Source organism: Lampetra fluviatilis, chromosome 33, assembly GCF_964198595.1.
Source record: "Lampetra fluviatilis chromosome 33, kcLamFluv1.1, whole genome shotgun sequence".
In the NCBI taxonomy this organism is placed as follows: domain Eukaryota; kingdom Metazoa; phylum Chordata; class Hyperoartia; order Petromyzontiformes; family Petromyzontidae; genus Lampetra; species Lampetra fluviatilis.
In genome coordinates, this window is record NC_136307.1 from 2,860,670 (window position 1) to 2,874,552 (window position 13,883).

The window sequence follows — 13,883 nt, forward strand, 5'->3', positions numbered from 1 at the left end:
CCGCACCCCTGACCTTGAGCAGATTCCTCCCCTCGCAAGTTGCACCGATCTGCCGGTGCCATTGCTGCGACTCGGGGGAGTGGAGACTTATTTTTTTATACTGGGGGGGGGCGGGGGCCTTGCCAAGATTTCTCTATCCAAGGTTGCCAGCCATCTGCAGGTTTGCAGAGGGAGAGTAAACAAGAACTCGGATAATATTTAGATTTCCCCCCCCCCTCCCCCCCCCCCATCTACAAACGACAACGTATCCACTCATCGTCGGTGCCGCACGAACGAAGAATTTGCGCTTAGTCGAATCGGTTTGCAGCCCCAAAAAGTCTCGTTTGGCAATCGCGAGCGAGCAGGGAGACCAAAAGTGTCACCGCGCTTATCATCCTCCGCAACCCCTGAGCCAGCCGGTGGTAAGCGCGACCTTACTGTGGCAGGAGCCAGCCTTCCCCATAGCACAACCGACGTCCGAGCTCGTCGCAACCTCCCGATGGATGGTCCTCCAAACCGCAGCGCCACCCATCCCACCTTCACAGCCACCGCCGGCGTGGGATTGGCGGGCCGTTTGCTTCCGCTCGCCGTGCAAAAGCGAAATCGCCTGATGACATCGCCGGCAATATCTCGGCGTAACCCGACGACACCAGTCACTGTCGCCATCGTCCTCGTGACATTGCCGCCATGTCAATTGCCGCTGTGTCACTTGGGTTGAGTAACCGGGGCTCGCCCGCTCACTCGCTGTCTCGCCAGCTCACTGTCTCGCCAGCTCACTCACTGTCTCGCCCGCTAACTCGCTGTCTCGCCAGCTCACTGTCTCGCCCGCTCACTCGCTGTCTCGCCAGCTCACTGTCTCGCCAGCTCACTCACTGTCTCGCCCGCTCACTCGCTGTCTCGCCAGCTCACTGTCTCGCCCGCTCACTCGCTGTCTCACCCGCGAGAGAGCGGGGTGACCGCTGGGAGTCACCTGCCTGTGACGCTCACCTCGACTTTATCGCCGCTATTTTTAATCCCAGTCCCTTTTACGGCACCAGCCGTCGAGGGTTTACCGTGGGGACACAGCGGGGGGGGGGGGGGCAGTGAGGGGGGAGGGAACACAGCAGGGGGGACACCGTGGGAGGGGGACACCGTGGGGGGGATGCAGTGTTTCTCTGCGGAGTTGCGAGCATTTTATCCACGTCCCCTTCTTCATCCAGCAATGCCGATTGTCGCCCACGTCACCGGTTACTCGCTTTAGGCCGAGTTGACTTGGAAGCGGCACGAGCCAAATAATGGTCGCCGACGTCCACGTACCGCGAGCGTCCGCGTACCCATAACACCGCTGGCCGTAAATCGGCTCTGGCTCTCGCTCTCGTCCCTCCCACACCTGATTATCGTGACCTTGGCGGGCGTTTTATTTTTTGCTGACGGTGGGGGTTGTATTCTGCAATGGAGATTTAAAACAAAGAAGAAGAGAAATCATCCGTACGCACGCAATGCGTGCGTAACACCTTTTCCAACGTGCGTTTGTCTTGGGAAGTGTTTTTAATTCGCAGCATGGAAGCCGATGGGTAGCTTGGTGTCGGGACGATGCATATTTGGAGATTTGCAAGTGTCCTGCTTTTCTTTGTGCTGGTTTGTGTCTGCAAGGTGCAGACCAATCCTTTCATCAACGTAGACGATTTTCCCAAGGATAAGTTTCCACGTAGCAGCCCAACTTGACACCAAAGTTTTGCTCATTCGATCGTCTTTACAAGAGTTACCGTGCCCCCCCCCCCCACGCCCCCCCCCCCACGCTTAAACGCGTTCGACTATTCGGCAGCCTATTGCCGTACGGCTCTCGCTCCATTGGACTGCCTGACTGTTTGCGCGACCGAATGTCGCGGGAGGTTTCGTGTGTTTGTGCGTACGTACGTACAGGGCGAGCGGTTAGCACGCTGCGCCACGAACCTGGCGACCCCGATTTTATTTGAACCGGTCCTAGGCCCCTCCCCTAAGTCGACTCGGCCTCAAATGAGTAACTGGTGCCGTGTGTAAACATCGCCACTGGGGAGACAAAGGCGGCGGGGCGTGGTGTTTGCCACCCGCCGCCTCGCGTGCCGCGCCCGCCTTCACAGATGCTGCTCGCTAACAGCACTTGTCCCGACTGAGTGCGAGGCTAAACGGTGGCATCTTTGTTTGTCTCTGTGCGTGTGTGCTCAGGGCGAGGCGGAGTTGGCGGTGCGCCGCTGCTTCTCGGCGGTGCGCTGCGCGGGTCTCGTGGTGCGCGTGCGCGACTGCGTGCTCCTGCGCTCCGGAGCTCGCCGCCGATCGCTGCCCTTCGTCGCCAAAATCTCCGCCCTCTGGGAGGATCCGCGGTCCGGTACGTCGCACGCACGCGCACGCACGCACGTGCGCATGTACATGCTCGCAGAGCAAATACGGTGGCTAAAGGAAAGAACGAGTCCTGTAATGCGATTTATAGATTCGATCTGCTTGAAACGATTACTAATCTTGCTCATTAATCTCTCAATTATTGGCTCGGTTTGTTTCTTAAAGGACAAGAAGCTATTTATCTGCCCGGGATGATAATGCCGATTTTAACGAAAGCTACTCGTTGGCACGATTACGCCCCTTGGAAACCTTGCTAAATAAATAATGTTACAAAGTGGCTGGCTGTCCTTACCTGCTTTACTCTTATTTGTATTAAGGAACAGTAAATGATTATCATCGTTATCGGCCGTGATCTATCCACTGAGATTCAGCAGTGTAGCTGGTAATATTTACAAATGCTGCTGATGATGGTAGCGGGGGTGGCGGCTATGGGAGGAGGCTCGTGAAGGACGCTGCTGCTGCTGCTAGGCAGTTGGATGCAGTCGCCCTCCAGCAACAACGGAGGGCAGAGGAGCGACGCTCACAACAACGAGCGCCGCATCGGGCGGCTAAAACGCAACAAGTTGGCAGAGTGGTGGGTACAGCTGGGTGCATCTACTGGTCATCTCAGTCGACCGACCCATGGCACCAAAGGTCTGTCCAGAGACCTCCCTGTCAGCGAGCCTTTGACACTTTCACGTGGCCTCAAATTGCACCTGGCCTGGCACAGGTGCCGTGGTGATGTCACTTGGTGGCGAATGGCGGCTATTGGTATCGGTGGCGGCTACGGGGGAGACGCTGCCCCTAGGTGTTGCTCGCGACTGCCGCTGCCCGTGATAACGCGTGCTCATCTCTCACAGTGCTAAATAGTTAATTGACAATTCGATCCCGTGGCGCGCGGGGGTGGTGGGAAATGGAAATTGCAACCTCTCACAAAACGTGGCCCGCGTAATCCGACTTTGGAGCGAGATCCGGGGAAGAAAAAAAAAATATATAATTCCCCGTGACATCGAAACGTTTTCATCAGCGCGTCGGATCGCTCAGCCCAGCGTTGGTGGGAAAGCTCTCGTAACCCGAGTTCAACCTGGAACACATATTTACTATTTTAACTATTTTGATTTTCACCAGGTAAGGGCCCACCTGAGCTTATGCAGCTCTTTTTCAGAATAGACCTGGCCACTTGATAGCTCAACGAAGTGGCTGATCGTCGTGTGGACATTTGTAGCGACAGCCAAATACTCCAAGCGCTTAATGTTGATTCTAAATGTGGAGGGAAGAACCGGAGGACCCGGAGGAAAAATTCACGCGACCATGGGGAGAAAATGCAAAATCCAAATATACAGACATCAGGATCGGGATCAAACCCACGACCTCCTGCATACCAGGCGAGGTAGTTGACATCTCGTCAACGTGTTGAGTGGGCGAGGCCTCTTGCAGTGGCTTTGGAAGTAGTTAAAAAAAAATGTGTTATTCATTAATTAGAATACTTCACCCGGCTAATTGATCAAGGTGGAACATCTCATTTGCAACGGTGTGCAATGGTCTGATGACCTCGGAGGGACGCGTCTTTACCGCATCTTAGCTCTGCACGATTGGGTTGTTATTGGCGATAGCGAAGACATCGGTTCTCTTTTTACGTCTTTATTTTAAATAACGGAAGAACTCTTTTCTGGATAACCCCCCCTACCCACCCCCCGCCTTCATCGCTTCCCCTCTCCCGCATTTATTTTCTTCAAAATAACGTTGAAAATCGCTGCCACATGTGAAGCTCGCGAGCTCGTAGTTGTAAAAGCTCGGTCGGAGGGCGGAATGCTCCGTGTCGTCAATTTTTTCTCTCTTTAATTGTCGTTTGCTTTGGACGGTTTATTTTTTGCGGCCGCTTGCGTAGGGGTGGGGGAGGGGTCGTGGCCTGGACCTGGGAGGAGCCACAGAGAGGGTTTATTGAGCTGGCGGTCGGTAGAATGGATGGGGGTGTTTGTTGGGTTAGGATGGGATTGGGGTGGGGTGAAGGCAACGCACAATTTACGTGACCAGTGAAACCTTCATGTAAACACAACGTTAGTGCCCACTGTGGCCTGTATTAATAGTACGGGGCCGCCAAAAAACAAAACGCAAACGTAATTTAAACGAGAATATTCCCTCTTTTAGAACTGTCCTGCCGATTTCTAAATTCGCCGCGGGCCACGAGATGTGCCTTGCAGGTCACGGCATGCGCACCGTGCAGGGGAAACTCAGAACGCGTGCGTGCACGTGACGGAGACCACGCGCACACGCAACACGCGACGTGAAACAAACGCCTTCCGAACACCGCGGTGGCGAGAGGCGTGGACATGTGATCTCCTCTGTCTTGTGGTCTGAGTAACCTCGGGGAAGAGGGGGCAGGGGAGGTGGGGGGGGGAGTCGTGCGGTCAGTGGGCTTAATTGGTGGGCCACAATACTAAAAGTCGCGTCCCACGAGTCGCCGGATAAATGAAGCAAACCGGGTCCCGATGTATCTTCCTCCTCGTTGATTTATCCCGCCTTTGGGTTCTGTTTAGCGTTGAGTTTATATTTTGTTGCCATTTTAATTTGCGATTGAACGGGACAACGGCATCATATTTAGTTCACCTTCCCGGCGAGCCCGGTCCTTCTGGGTTCTCTCGAGTGAGCGTGACGTGAAGACTCTTCTTCCTGTTCGCTCGCGCAGGGACTTTAAATTTCGCCAACGGATTTTGGTCAGCCGTCGGCGCGCGGCCGCAGCGGGTTTTTTTGTGGGCGGCGTAACCACGAGCGTTGTGCGCCAACCCCTCTCCCCTACCCCACCCCCCTCCCAAAACAAACACGGCATCTTGTAAAAGTCAGAAACAATTCGGCGGTACGGCCGCGCTCGTTTGAGCACACCGGTATTTTTTATTTTTTTTAATGCCGCCGACGAGTAAGTAAATCGCAGCGGTGCCTATAAATGGGTCCTGCTTAATGAATCGATGTAGCCTCTCTGGCGAAGGCGTTCGGCAGAGCAAACTTGTGGCCGCTTGTTAACGAGCCATACAGAGCTGCGGAGTTTCGGGTAAAATAATTTAACGTGATATCACTTCGTACGCACATTGGCACACGCGCGCACATGCTTGCATGCCTACTCTTACACCAATACACGTATGCATTTGAATATACAAAAACAAAGATCCTCCATATAGCCTTAACAGACTGTTGGGGCAAGTGCTGTTAGCGAGCACCTAATCAAGGCTGGAACTGCACACGGGGGAGGAGGTGGGTGGTCAGCGAACCACACCTGGCCACCTTTGACTACCTCGTAGCAATGTTTACACACTGCACCAGGTACTCATTTGAGGCTGATTCAAACTCTGGGAGTTTGAAAATAATCGTCACTGGTGTTGGCCATGAGCGGGAATATAACTCTGGTCGCTGGGTTCGTATCGCAACGTGCTAACCACTACGCTACCACTCCCGTTTTATATAATCGCATTTCACGACTACGTGCCTGCAAACATCCACGGACATACATGCGCACGGAACCGATGCACAAACGCGTCACTGCCCATGAACCCCGCTGCCACACAAGGCTCATATTGTAGGCCGAGTTCAACTAGGGGAGGCACAAGCCAGGCTCGCGGACCACTCGCACGTGGCACAAAAAGTTAACTCTGGGGTCACGGAGGTCGACCTGGGATCGTAGCGCAGTTCAGCGGTCCGCGTTGCGCACACGGTCACGCACGCGCGCCATTTAATAGTGATTTAATTGCGTGTGTTTCCTCATCGCTAGTTGATTAAATGTTTTAACTTGAGAGTAGCCTGCAGTGATTTCCCCCCTCCCCCCACCACCGCCCGCAAGGGGTCAAGTTAATTGCCCTGTTATTTGCGAGAGAGGTTACGGCGATGTTCTTCCAACTGAATCGGCAAGTCCTGCCCTCGTCATATAAAAGGTATTATTTACCGAGGTCATGGTTTTCACGAGCTTGCAGGGCCCACACCACCACCCCCCGCCCCCGTCCCCATCCCCGACCATTTCCCCGTCAGCTCTCCGCGAAGCAAGTAAAGTGGGGATGATGAACGGTGTTACAGCGTAGCGGCTCCGAGAGACACTCCCTTCCTGTCCGTGAGAGCAGTCCTCGCTGCTCGCCCCGCGTACATGATGATGCGCGACACGTCGCGCGTGGGTGGGGGAGGGGCGTGGGCGGGGGGGTGTAACCGCGCAGCTGATGCACGGTGTCGTTTTGTCGCCTTGTTTGGTTCCGCGCGCGTGCGAGCTTTGTGGGAAGCACGGTCGAGGGCCCAGCGGTTTGGGCTTTGCGGCAGTCGTCCAAGTCCTGGCTCCGTTTCTTTCTTGTTTTTTTCCTCATTGGAATGCCGCTGCCGCCGCTGCTCGGATAAACTTTGTTGCCTTGTTGCTCGCGTGTTTCTGTGGGTGTGTGCGTGTGAAATGTATACGGTGACGCGGCCGGTTGGAACGCCGCGCTACGGTTTCTGTGACCGGAGTTCAACCCCTGGCCCTTTTTCCACGTTTTTTAATCTGTCCAGATTCCCCAAGATTGACTCGGCCTTAATGCCATGCCGGTCCTCAAAGAGGTGCTCGCTCGATGGGAACTTGCTACAGCAAGTCTTGTCAGCCTGAATGGTCTCGGTCACATCCCTAGCCCAATGCACAAGGCTGGTGGTGATATTTGTATAAACTGGCCCTGGGTCTCAACTAGGTCAACTCGGCTGTCAGTGCATGTTTTGTGCACCTGGTGCGTATTGAAGCTTCATGCGAAGGCCGCAAGGACAGCCAGGTCCACAGTTAGCCACACCTAATGGTGAACGCACAATGGATGTTGATAATATTTATATGTCGTGCATGATTGTGTGTGTGTAGATGGGGGGTGTGTTTGAATGTCAGCATTTTAGAAAAGTGCTGCAAATACCGACATTTCCATTTTTAAAAAACCCCATTGCGGGCAAATCTGCCGCAGGATGACACTGGCAAATCGGATTACGAATTTCTACGTACATTTAAATAAAATCTATTTCTTTTCAATGTTAGTGTTTTGAAATGGGAAGTGCGTGTCGGCGATGACAAACCACCACCTCACAATGAGCTCGTACTGCATCTGGGCGAACCAGGTGTGGTCGCCACGAGGCATCGTCGCTGCTGCAGACACCAAATTACTATTTACTGCAAATCTTTTTTTATTTACCATTTACAGCTCGCCGAGCTATATCTAGCTCGTTTTAAGAAGCGCTCCAAATGATTGATCAACGAAGTGGGCTTATCATCGTGTGGAAATTTACGAGTCAAATACTCCGAGCGCGTGATGTTGGTTCTAAATGTGGGGGGATAAACCGGAGGACCCGGAGAAAAATCCACGCGACCGCGGGGAGAACATACAAACTCCGGGATCGGCCCACGACCTCATGTATACTAGGCGAGGTAGTTAACATCTCCTAGCCACCGTGGCACCCACGGCGTTTGGGGCATCTCTCTACCCATGGGGAAACGATTACCGCTGGTCGGACTAGAACAGGGGTCGGCAACCTACGGCTCCGGAGCCGCATGCGGCTCTTTACGGGCTGCTTCTTGACGATATGTACGTATGTACAGTATGTACTCAGATGCATTGCGGCTCTTGAAATACTGAATTTTGTACCGAATTGGAAAGAAATGGCTCTTCTTGTTATTTTGGTTGCCGACCCCTGGACTAGAACAAAAACTGCATTGGTCTCTGCGATTTATGCAAGTGATGGGATTCCTCTGCTGATGATTAATTCGATAGCTCGACTGATCGGATAACTCGCCGAAAACCGTCCCGCCTATTTATAAGCGTGTCCAAGAAATCGACAATAAAAGCACTCTGTAGCAATATTTTGCCGATAAACCGACTTAATCAATTAATCGTCCCATCTGTTTCCCCCCCCCCCTCTTCATCTACCCACTTGCAGTGGATCTATAGCACATGTAAGCTTCATATATATAATGTACACTGTTTATGTGTGTGTGTATATAAGCTGTCTCAACTAACCAGGCCACGCAGCTGTTCGCGTGCCTCTCTTTCCTGCGAGTAACAGGCGACTCTCGCAAAACCTGCGTTCACTCGCGCAAAATGAGACGAATGCTCCCCCCCCCCCCCCGTCTCTTGGGTTTTCACCGAGAGTGCAACAAAAACAGCACTTGGAACGGTGTGTTGACAAGCCTCCTGCTGTGTTGATTCACAGGTGAGCTGACCATGAGCCTCTTCTGGTACTACCGGCCAGAGCACACTCAAGGGGGAAGGCCTGCGTACAAGCACTGCCAGGTGAGAGCGCACACCTTGCCACCACACGAGCACGGCCGTCGCGTCGTACGGCCGTGTTCGATCCACTGCTGGTTGACGACGGCCTACCCACCTCCCCCGCCGCCCTCGTCCCAAGCCGTCGCCACCTATCCGCGATCCTGGGATAATAATAATAAATGTAGTAATCGGTTCGGTGCCTGCACACGGGCTGAAAATTCCGCGAAAGTTGAATTTACCGCGCAGCAGGATGCAAACGTGTCGCTGCCCCCTTCTATACGAAGCCAGTCGTGTGTTCATGGCCATTTGTGAGGTAGTTGGAGCTGTACCGGAGTCGAATCGGGCCTCGCCTCTCCGCGCTCGTCCCCCGCCAATTCCATCCACCTTTGCCTCTCCTGTCCCCCACTGGGGTTGCCACCTCGAAAGGAACGAAACGAAAATGTGACATTTTCATAGGTGATGAAACTATCCTGCCTATCATTCTAGCGACTGGTGTGTTTTTCTGCAACCGACTAAAAAGCCGGGACGTGTAATATTTCCGGAAGACTTTCAGGTTTCCCGGCACGGCTACATCATTAAGAGGACAATCCCGTTAAATCCAGGACAGGTGGCAACCTTCACGTTGCCTTCCACCCCTCCTCCACACTCCCTGTGGCCTCGTGTCTAACCCAGAGAATGTGCACCTTCACTGGGTATGAATCTAGGCGAGGTCTGGGCCGGTGGTGGCGGTGGTCGTGGGGAAATGTGTACACGTGAGAGTTTTGAAAGTGTTATAAATGGAATTTGTTATTTTTGTAATTTGACCCAGTGTTTTATAAATCTTTATACATTGTTTAAAGAGACGAAAAAACACCACCATCAACATCATCATCATCGTTGTCCTCAGCCCTTCCTGGTAGCACTCTTATTATGCTAACATTTCAGGTCGGACTTCGCATGACTCAGTCTGGTCTGCTTGGAACTGGTCATGGAAACGACACATTATTTATTTCTGACAGTCACTCTCTTCCTGTCTCTCCCCCCCACCCTTCCCTACCCTTTTGGACTACCCCACCCATGAGCTCCTATGCTTAAACTCACCCTCTCCCCACACATGTCCTTTCTACAAGTCGATACATGTTGTTTTGTCAATGTCATGAATGATATTATCATCATCAGAAAGACTTAAATCGTCATCGGAAACTCATTCTCACGAGTGCCATCATCGTCAAGAGCTTCGTCACTGTTTGCCCACTATTCTCATACTCTCTCATCATCATCATCATTAATTTTGCTTCAATTACTGCCGTCAGAACTTGTCTTGCCATAATAATAATCTCTCTATCATCGCCATTAAGAGCTACATCATGATCATCATCCTGACCTCCAATCAATCCCGCAATATCCATCGTCACCGTAGTCGCCTTGCCCGCTGTGCACGCTGACTCGCGCGCGCTCCTGTGCGTCTGCGTTTCAGCAAAGTGAGATCTTTGCGTCGAGGCATCAGGACGTGAACAGCGTGGCGTGCATCGAGGAGAAGTGCTACGTCCTAACCTTCGCCGAGTACTGCAGGTACGGAGCGTCTTTCCCGCGTCGTCGTCGTCGTCACCATGAAAGTGCGTGGGCACTTGGCCGTTCGTCACGAGTGCCGGAACCCCAGTTCCGATGAAGAGGCGGGCTTTTATTCACGCCCGACCTCTCGTGTCTTATTATTGGTGGGGTGGGGTGGGGGATTTTTTTGTATTCGTCACCGTCTCGCCCCCCGCGGGACTTTTCTCATTCACGGCACGAGCAATTGGCAGATGTCACGAGTGACGGAGAGAGGGATTTGAGACGGGCACTCGGGTACCGCCCCTGCCGCCTCTCTCCCCCGATCGGACCCCAGGACTCGCGTCTGCACTGGGGCCAGAGCGCGGGGCCATTTCGGCCACCTGAGAAGTGTTTTTTTATTATAGATTCTACTGCAGGAATAGTTTTTTTTTTAATCTCTCAGCTCAAAGATCTTGCGTTTCTCTATCACCGTGCTTTCCTCGATTTTAATCGTTGAGAATATATTTGCCTCCGTGAAATTTGTTTTTCTCAATTTACTTGGCACGCTTTTTACCTGCTGACGCGGGCTGGGTCTGAAATGCCTCCTGGGGGAAGTCGCCCCCCCCCCCACCCCCTGGTTCTTTCACGCCACGAGCGGGGGGGGGGGGCGTGACTTTGCTGTGGACAGCTTGAAGGGGATATGTGTAACGCGCAAGGTGGGCGGTGGAATTCTCGGAGCCACTTGCGTAGGTGTCAGAAAGGCAGTCGTGGCGATGACGCCGGGGGCGTAGTTTTCAAACGCAAACAGGGAAGCGAGCGAGTTGGCGAGTGGGTGGGTTGTGAAGTGTTTGTGGTGACGCTTTGACACTGCATTGTCCTTGTCGGCACCTAAGCCACAGCCTCTGAGGTCCTGGTTTCAGCTTCTTAGTTTAGCTAGCCCCGTGATTTAAGCTGTATTCTCAAGTGTAACCACGTGATGGGTTTAACCCGGGCAGCAAATGAAACAAGCGTTGGAGATGTTTGTATTTTGTTTGGCTGCTCTACATTTTTCCACGTGATAAGCCACTTGTTTGTGGCCAGGCCGCGTCTGAAAAATAAGCTAATAGCTTCGTGGGCTTTACCTGGTAAAATACAAAAATAGTTTACTTTTGTATTTTTTGTGTGATTTTTACTTGCCTTTCCTCTGCTTTGCACTCCTATCGTGTTTCTGCATTGTTAATGGCACATTCTGACCCGCCCCTCCTGGACATCTGTGATGAAGCGCTTCAAAGCTCATCAGTTTCCTCCAGTATAAATACAAAGTCTGATGCTTCTGAATGACCGCGGCCTGAATTTGATTCCTGGCCACGACTAACATCAGTGGCAAGTGATATCTGAACTGCACTGACCATACTGGTGAAGTATGGTCAAACAATCCCATGGGGCGTGGGGGGGGGGAGGCTTTCATCCAGCAGTGGATAGAAAATGTTCCGTGAAAACTTTTTCAATTAACACGTCAACGACTGCACGGAATAAAATTGTCGTGGTTAGATTCAGTATTTTTGCGTGCGTGCTGAAGCTCTGAGGATTGAATATTTCCGTGAGAGGCATGTGATCAGTCACCTCTGCAGGGCACGTGCAAGGGTGTTGCCTTGTGGTGTGCAGAGAACAGGGTGTCGAAGTGACTCGAGCACTAGTTCTGTCACGTCCTCTTCCAGGGAGCCCCAGTTCTAATGCAGCCCGCTGCCGGAGCTCTCGAAGGACGTGAAATTCGTGAACGCAATTTGGAGTTATATTTAATTAAGGGAGTAATGTTTACTGACTTAAATTCGTTTTAATTAAGCGGTGCACCTGCAACAACTTCCTTAATATCCTGCACACCTAGTGCTTCATCTTCTGCTTCATCTCGCATCATCCTCATTGTGAAAATTAAATCAACGGGCTGTTTTGTTGTTGTTGCACAAGCAGGTGTGCCATTTGGTACTTTAATTCATCATTGTTATTTTGCCGATGTATTTAATTTCTCTCCGTGTTAATTAAGCGACACCGTCCCGAGTTTTATTTTGGGATAAAAAAAAAGTGTCAAATGAAATTGAAAGTTCCGCATTGTTGTTGTGGTGCTGGGGTTGAGGGCCATTTTTGTTTGCTATCGGAAGGTCGCGAGTTCAAATCCCGACTCTGCCCATCATCCTTCCTGGGCCAACAGTAGTGACCCCCTCCCCTGGATAGATCAGCCCCTGCCATAGGAATGTGAAACTGCGACTCTTTTTCTCAGGTTCGCCAAGTGACAAGGGCTAGCGCCGCACACTCCTGGTAGCGCGTGAATTGCAACCGCTTTAACTTAAGGCCGTTAAATCAATTCGGAAGCCAAGCAGGTTTTGAGCCTGGATAGCGCTTGGATTGGGTGACTGCCATGCAGTTCCACAGGCGCTGTAGGCTGCAGCGGGGGCGAAGTTGTCAGTAGGGGGTAGCGCAGAAAACACAATTGTTTGTTGTACACCACTGTGTACATTACTCTCGGCCTTCACAAGCCACACTGACCAGCGTGGTGAAGCATGATCACCCCCCTCCACCACCACCACCCCCCATGATCTGCACACCATGGGGGAGGCAATTATCCATTAGTGGATTGACAAAAGGGCTGTCTCTACGCTTCGTGATTTTAAGACTAATCTAACCGTTTAAGACTTGTGTACCGGTAAAAGTTTGAAATTGAGGGTTTGTGTTGTTTTTGGGTGAAAATGTTAAGTAAAAAAAATAAAAAATTCCGTATCATTTTTCTTTTTATAATTCTCGTCCCATCTAAACATTCCAAATAAATAAAAAAACAAACAAATTAAAAGTCCCTCTCCGAGACCGACGGCAGCAGGCACCTGCGCACGGTGTTTTCATGGATCGTTAAACCGAGGTGGACTTCTCGTGGCACGTGCCGAGCGGGATGATAAAAAAAAAATCTCGTCATAAATTCATTTGGCAAAAAGCCTTTGTTTTGTAGTCGTACTTCATCAAAAGTGCTTTTCTAAAGCAAACTCTTGAAACGATTCCCTTTAGCTTCGCCGACCAACGCGTAAACGACGCAGCACATTTTTCTGGGATGTAATCATTTTTTGTTTACGTAACAAAAAGACCGACTGAGCCGAGTCCCGCACACTTTCGGGAGTAAGGGAAAGGGCCCACCACCGCCCCACCACCCCCATTCCTCCTGCCCCGCTCAAACACCGCGTGGGTTTTTTGGCCACTTGTAGCGAATTTATGTTCATCGTTAAAAACTGGAGTACGAGGGGAAACTCATCTGTAACGTCTGAAGAGCAGGCCTCCGGGAGAACGTTCGAACTCGCACGCCGGGCTAAAGGTGCTTCTATTTATTTGATAGCCGTATGCACGTTCATCTCGTGTCCCGGCCAGATGGCACGGCAACGGGATGCCCGACTTCGCAATCGGAAGTTAGATTCCCGGTCCGTGTCTCCGTGATCGTGGTGGGGTTCTTACAGCTCTGCCATGTGTTTTCCAGGGCGTGTGCCGCTTGTTGTCTGGCGTGTGACGTCCGACATTTCGCTGCACGTGCCAACTTTAGCCAGCTGGGAGCGGAATGTCGGGCATCGTGCCACACGCGGTAGAACGTACAACAACACACGGGAGAGTTGTACAGCTCTCTCTGCTGTGTTGTTGGAAGTCGGCAGTTTTTGCTCCTATCGAGAAACTGTCCTTCGTCATTGGCATGTGGAATTTCCACTTCTGGCTCATGAGTGCCGCGCCACTCTCTTTGACTGGAACATCTGTGGGGAATATGTTTATCTATTGTAAGTTTAAATGTTGGCTCAAGTGAAACCCTATTGGAAC

General features: G+C 51.9%; 1 protein-coding gene across 3 annotated transcripts in view; it reads left to right on the forward strand.

The window, feature by feature from the left end:
* The window catches only part of LOC144943936 (uncharacterized), a 92,016-nt gene that overhangs the window by 61,077 nt on the left and 17,056 nt on the right, over positions 1-13,883 (forward strand). For 2 of the 3 annotated variants that reach the window (XM_078871829.1, XM_078871828.1), the window contains exons 4-6: positions 2,164-2,323; positions 8,500-8,579; positions 10,012-10,106. The exons of the other annotated variant lie outside the window; for it this stretch is intronic. In XM_078871829.1, coding sequence (XP_078727955.1) covers positions 2,164-2,323; positions 8,500-8,579; positions 10,012-10,106 — 335 coding nt within the window. The remainder of the gene's footprint in view (positions 1-2,163; positions 2,324-8,499; positions 8,580-10,011; positions 10,107-13,883) is intronic. 3 annotated transcript variants of the gene reach the window in all.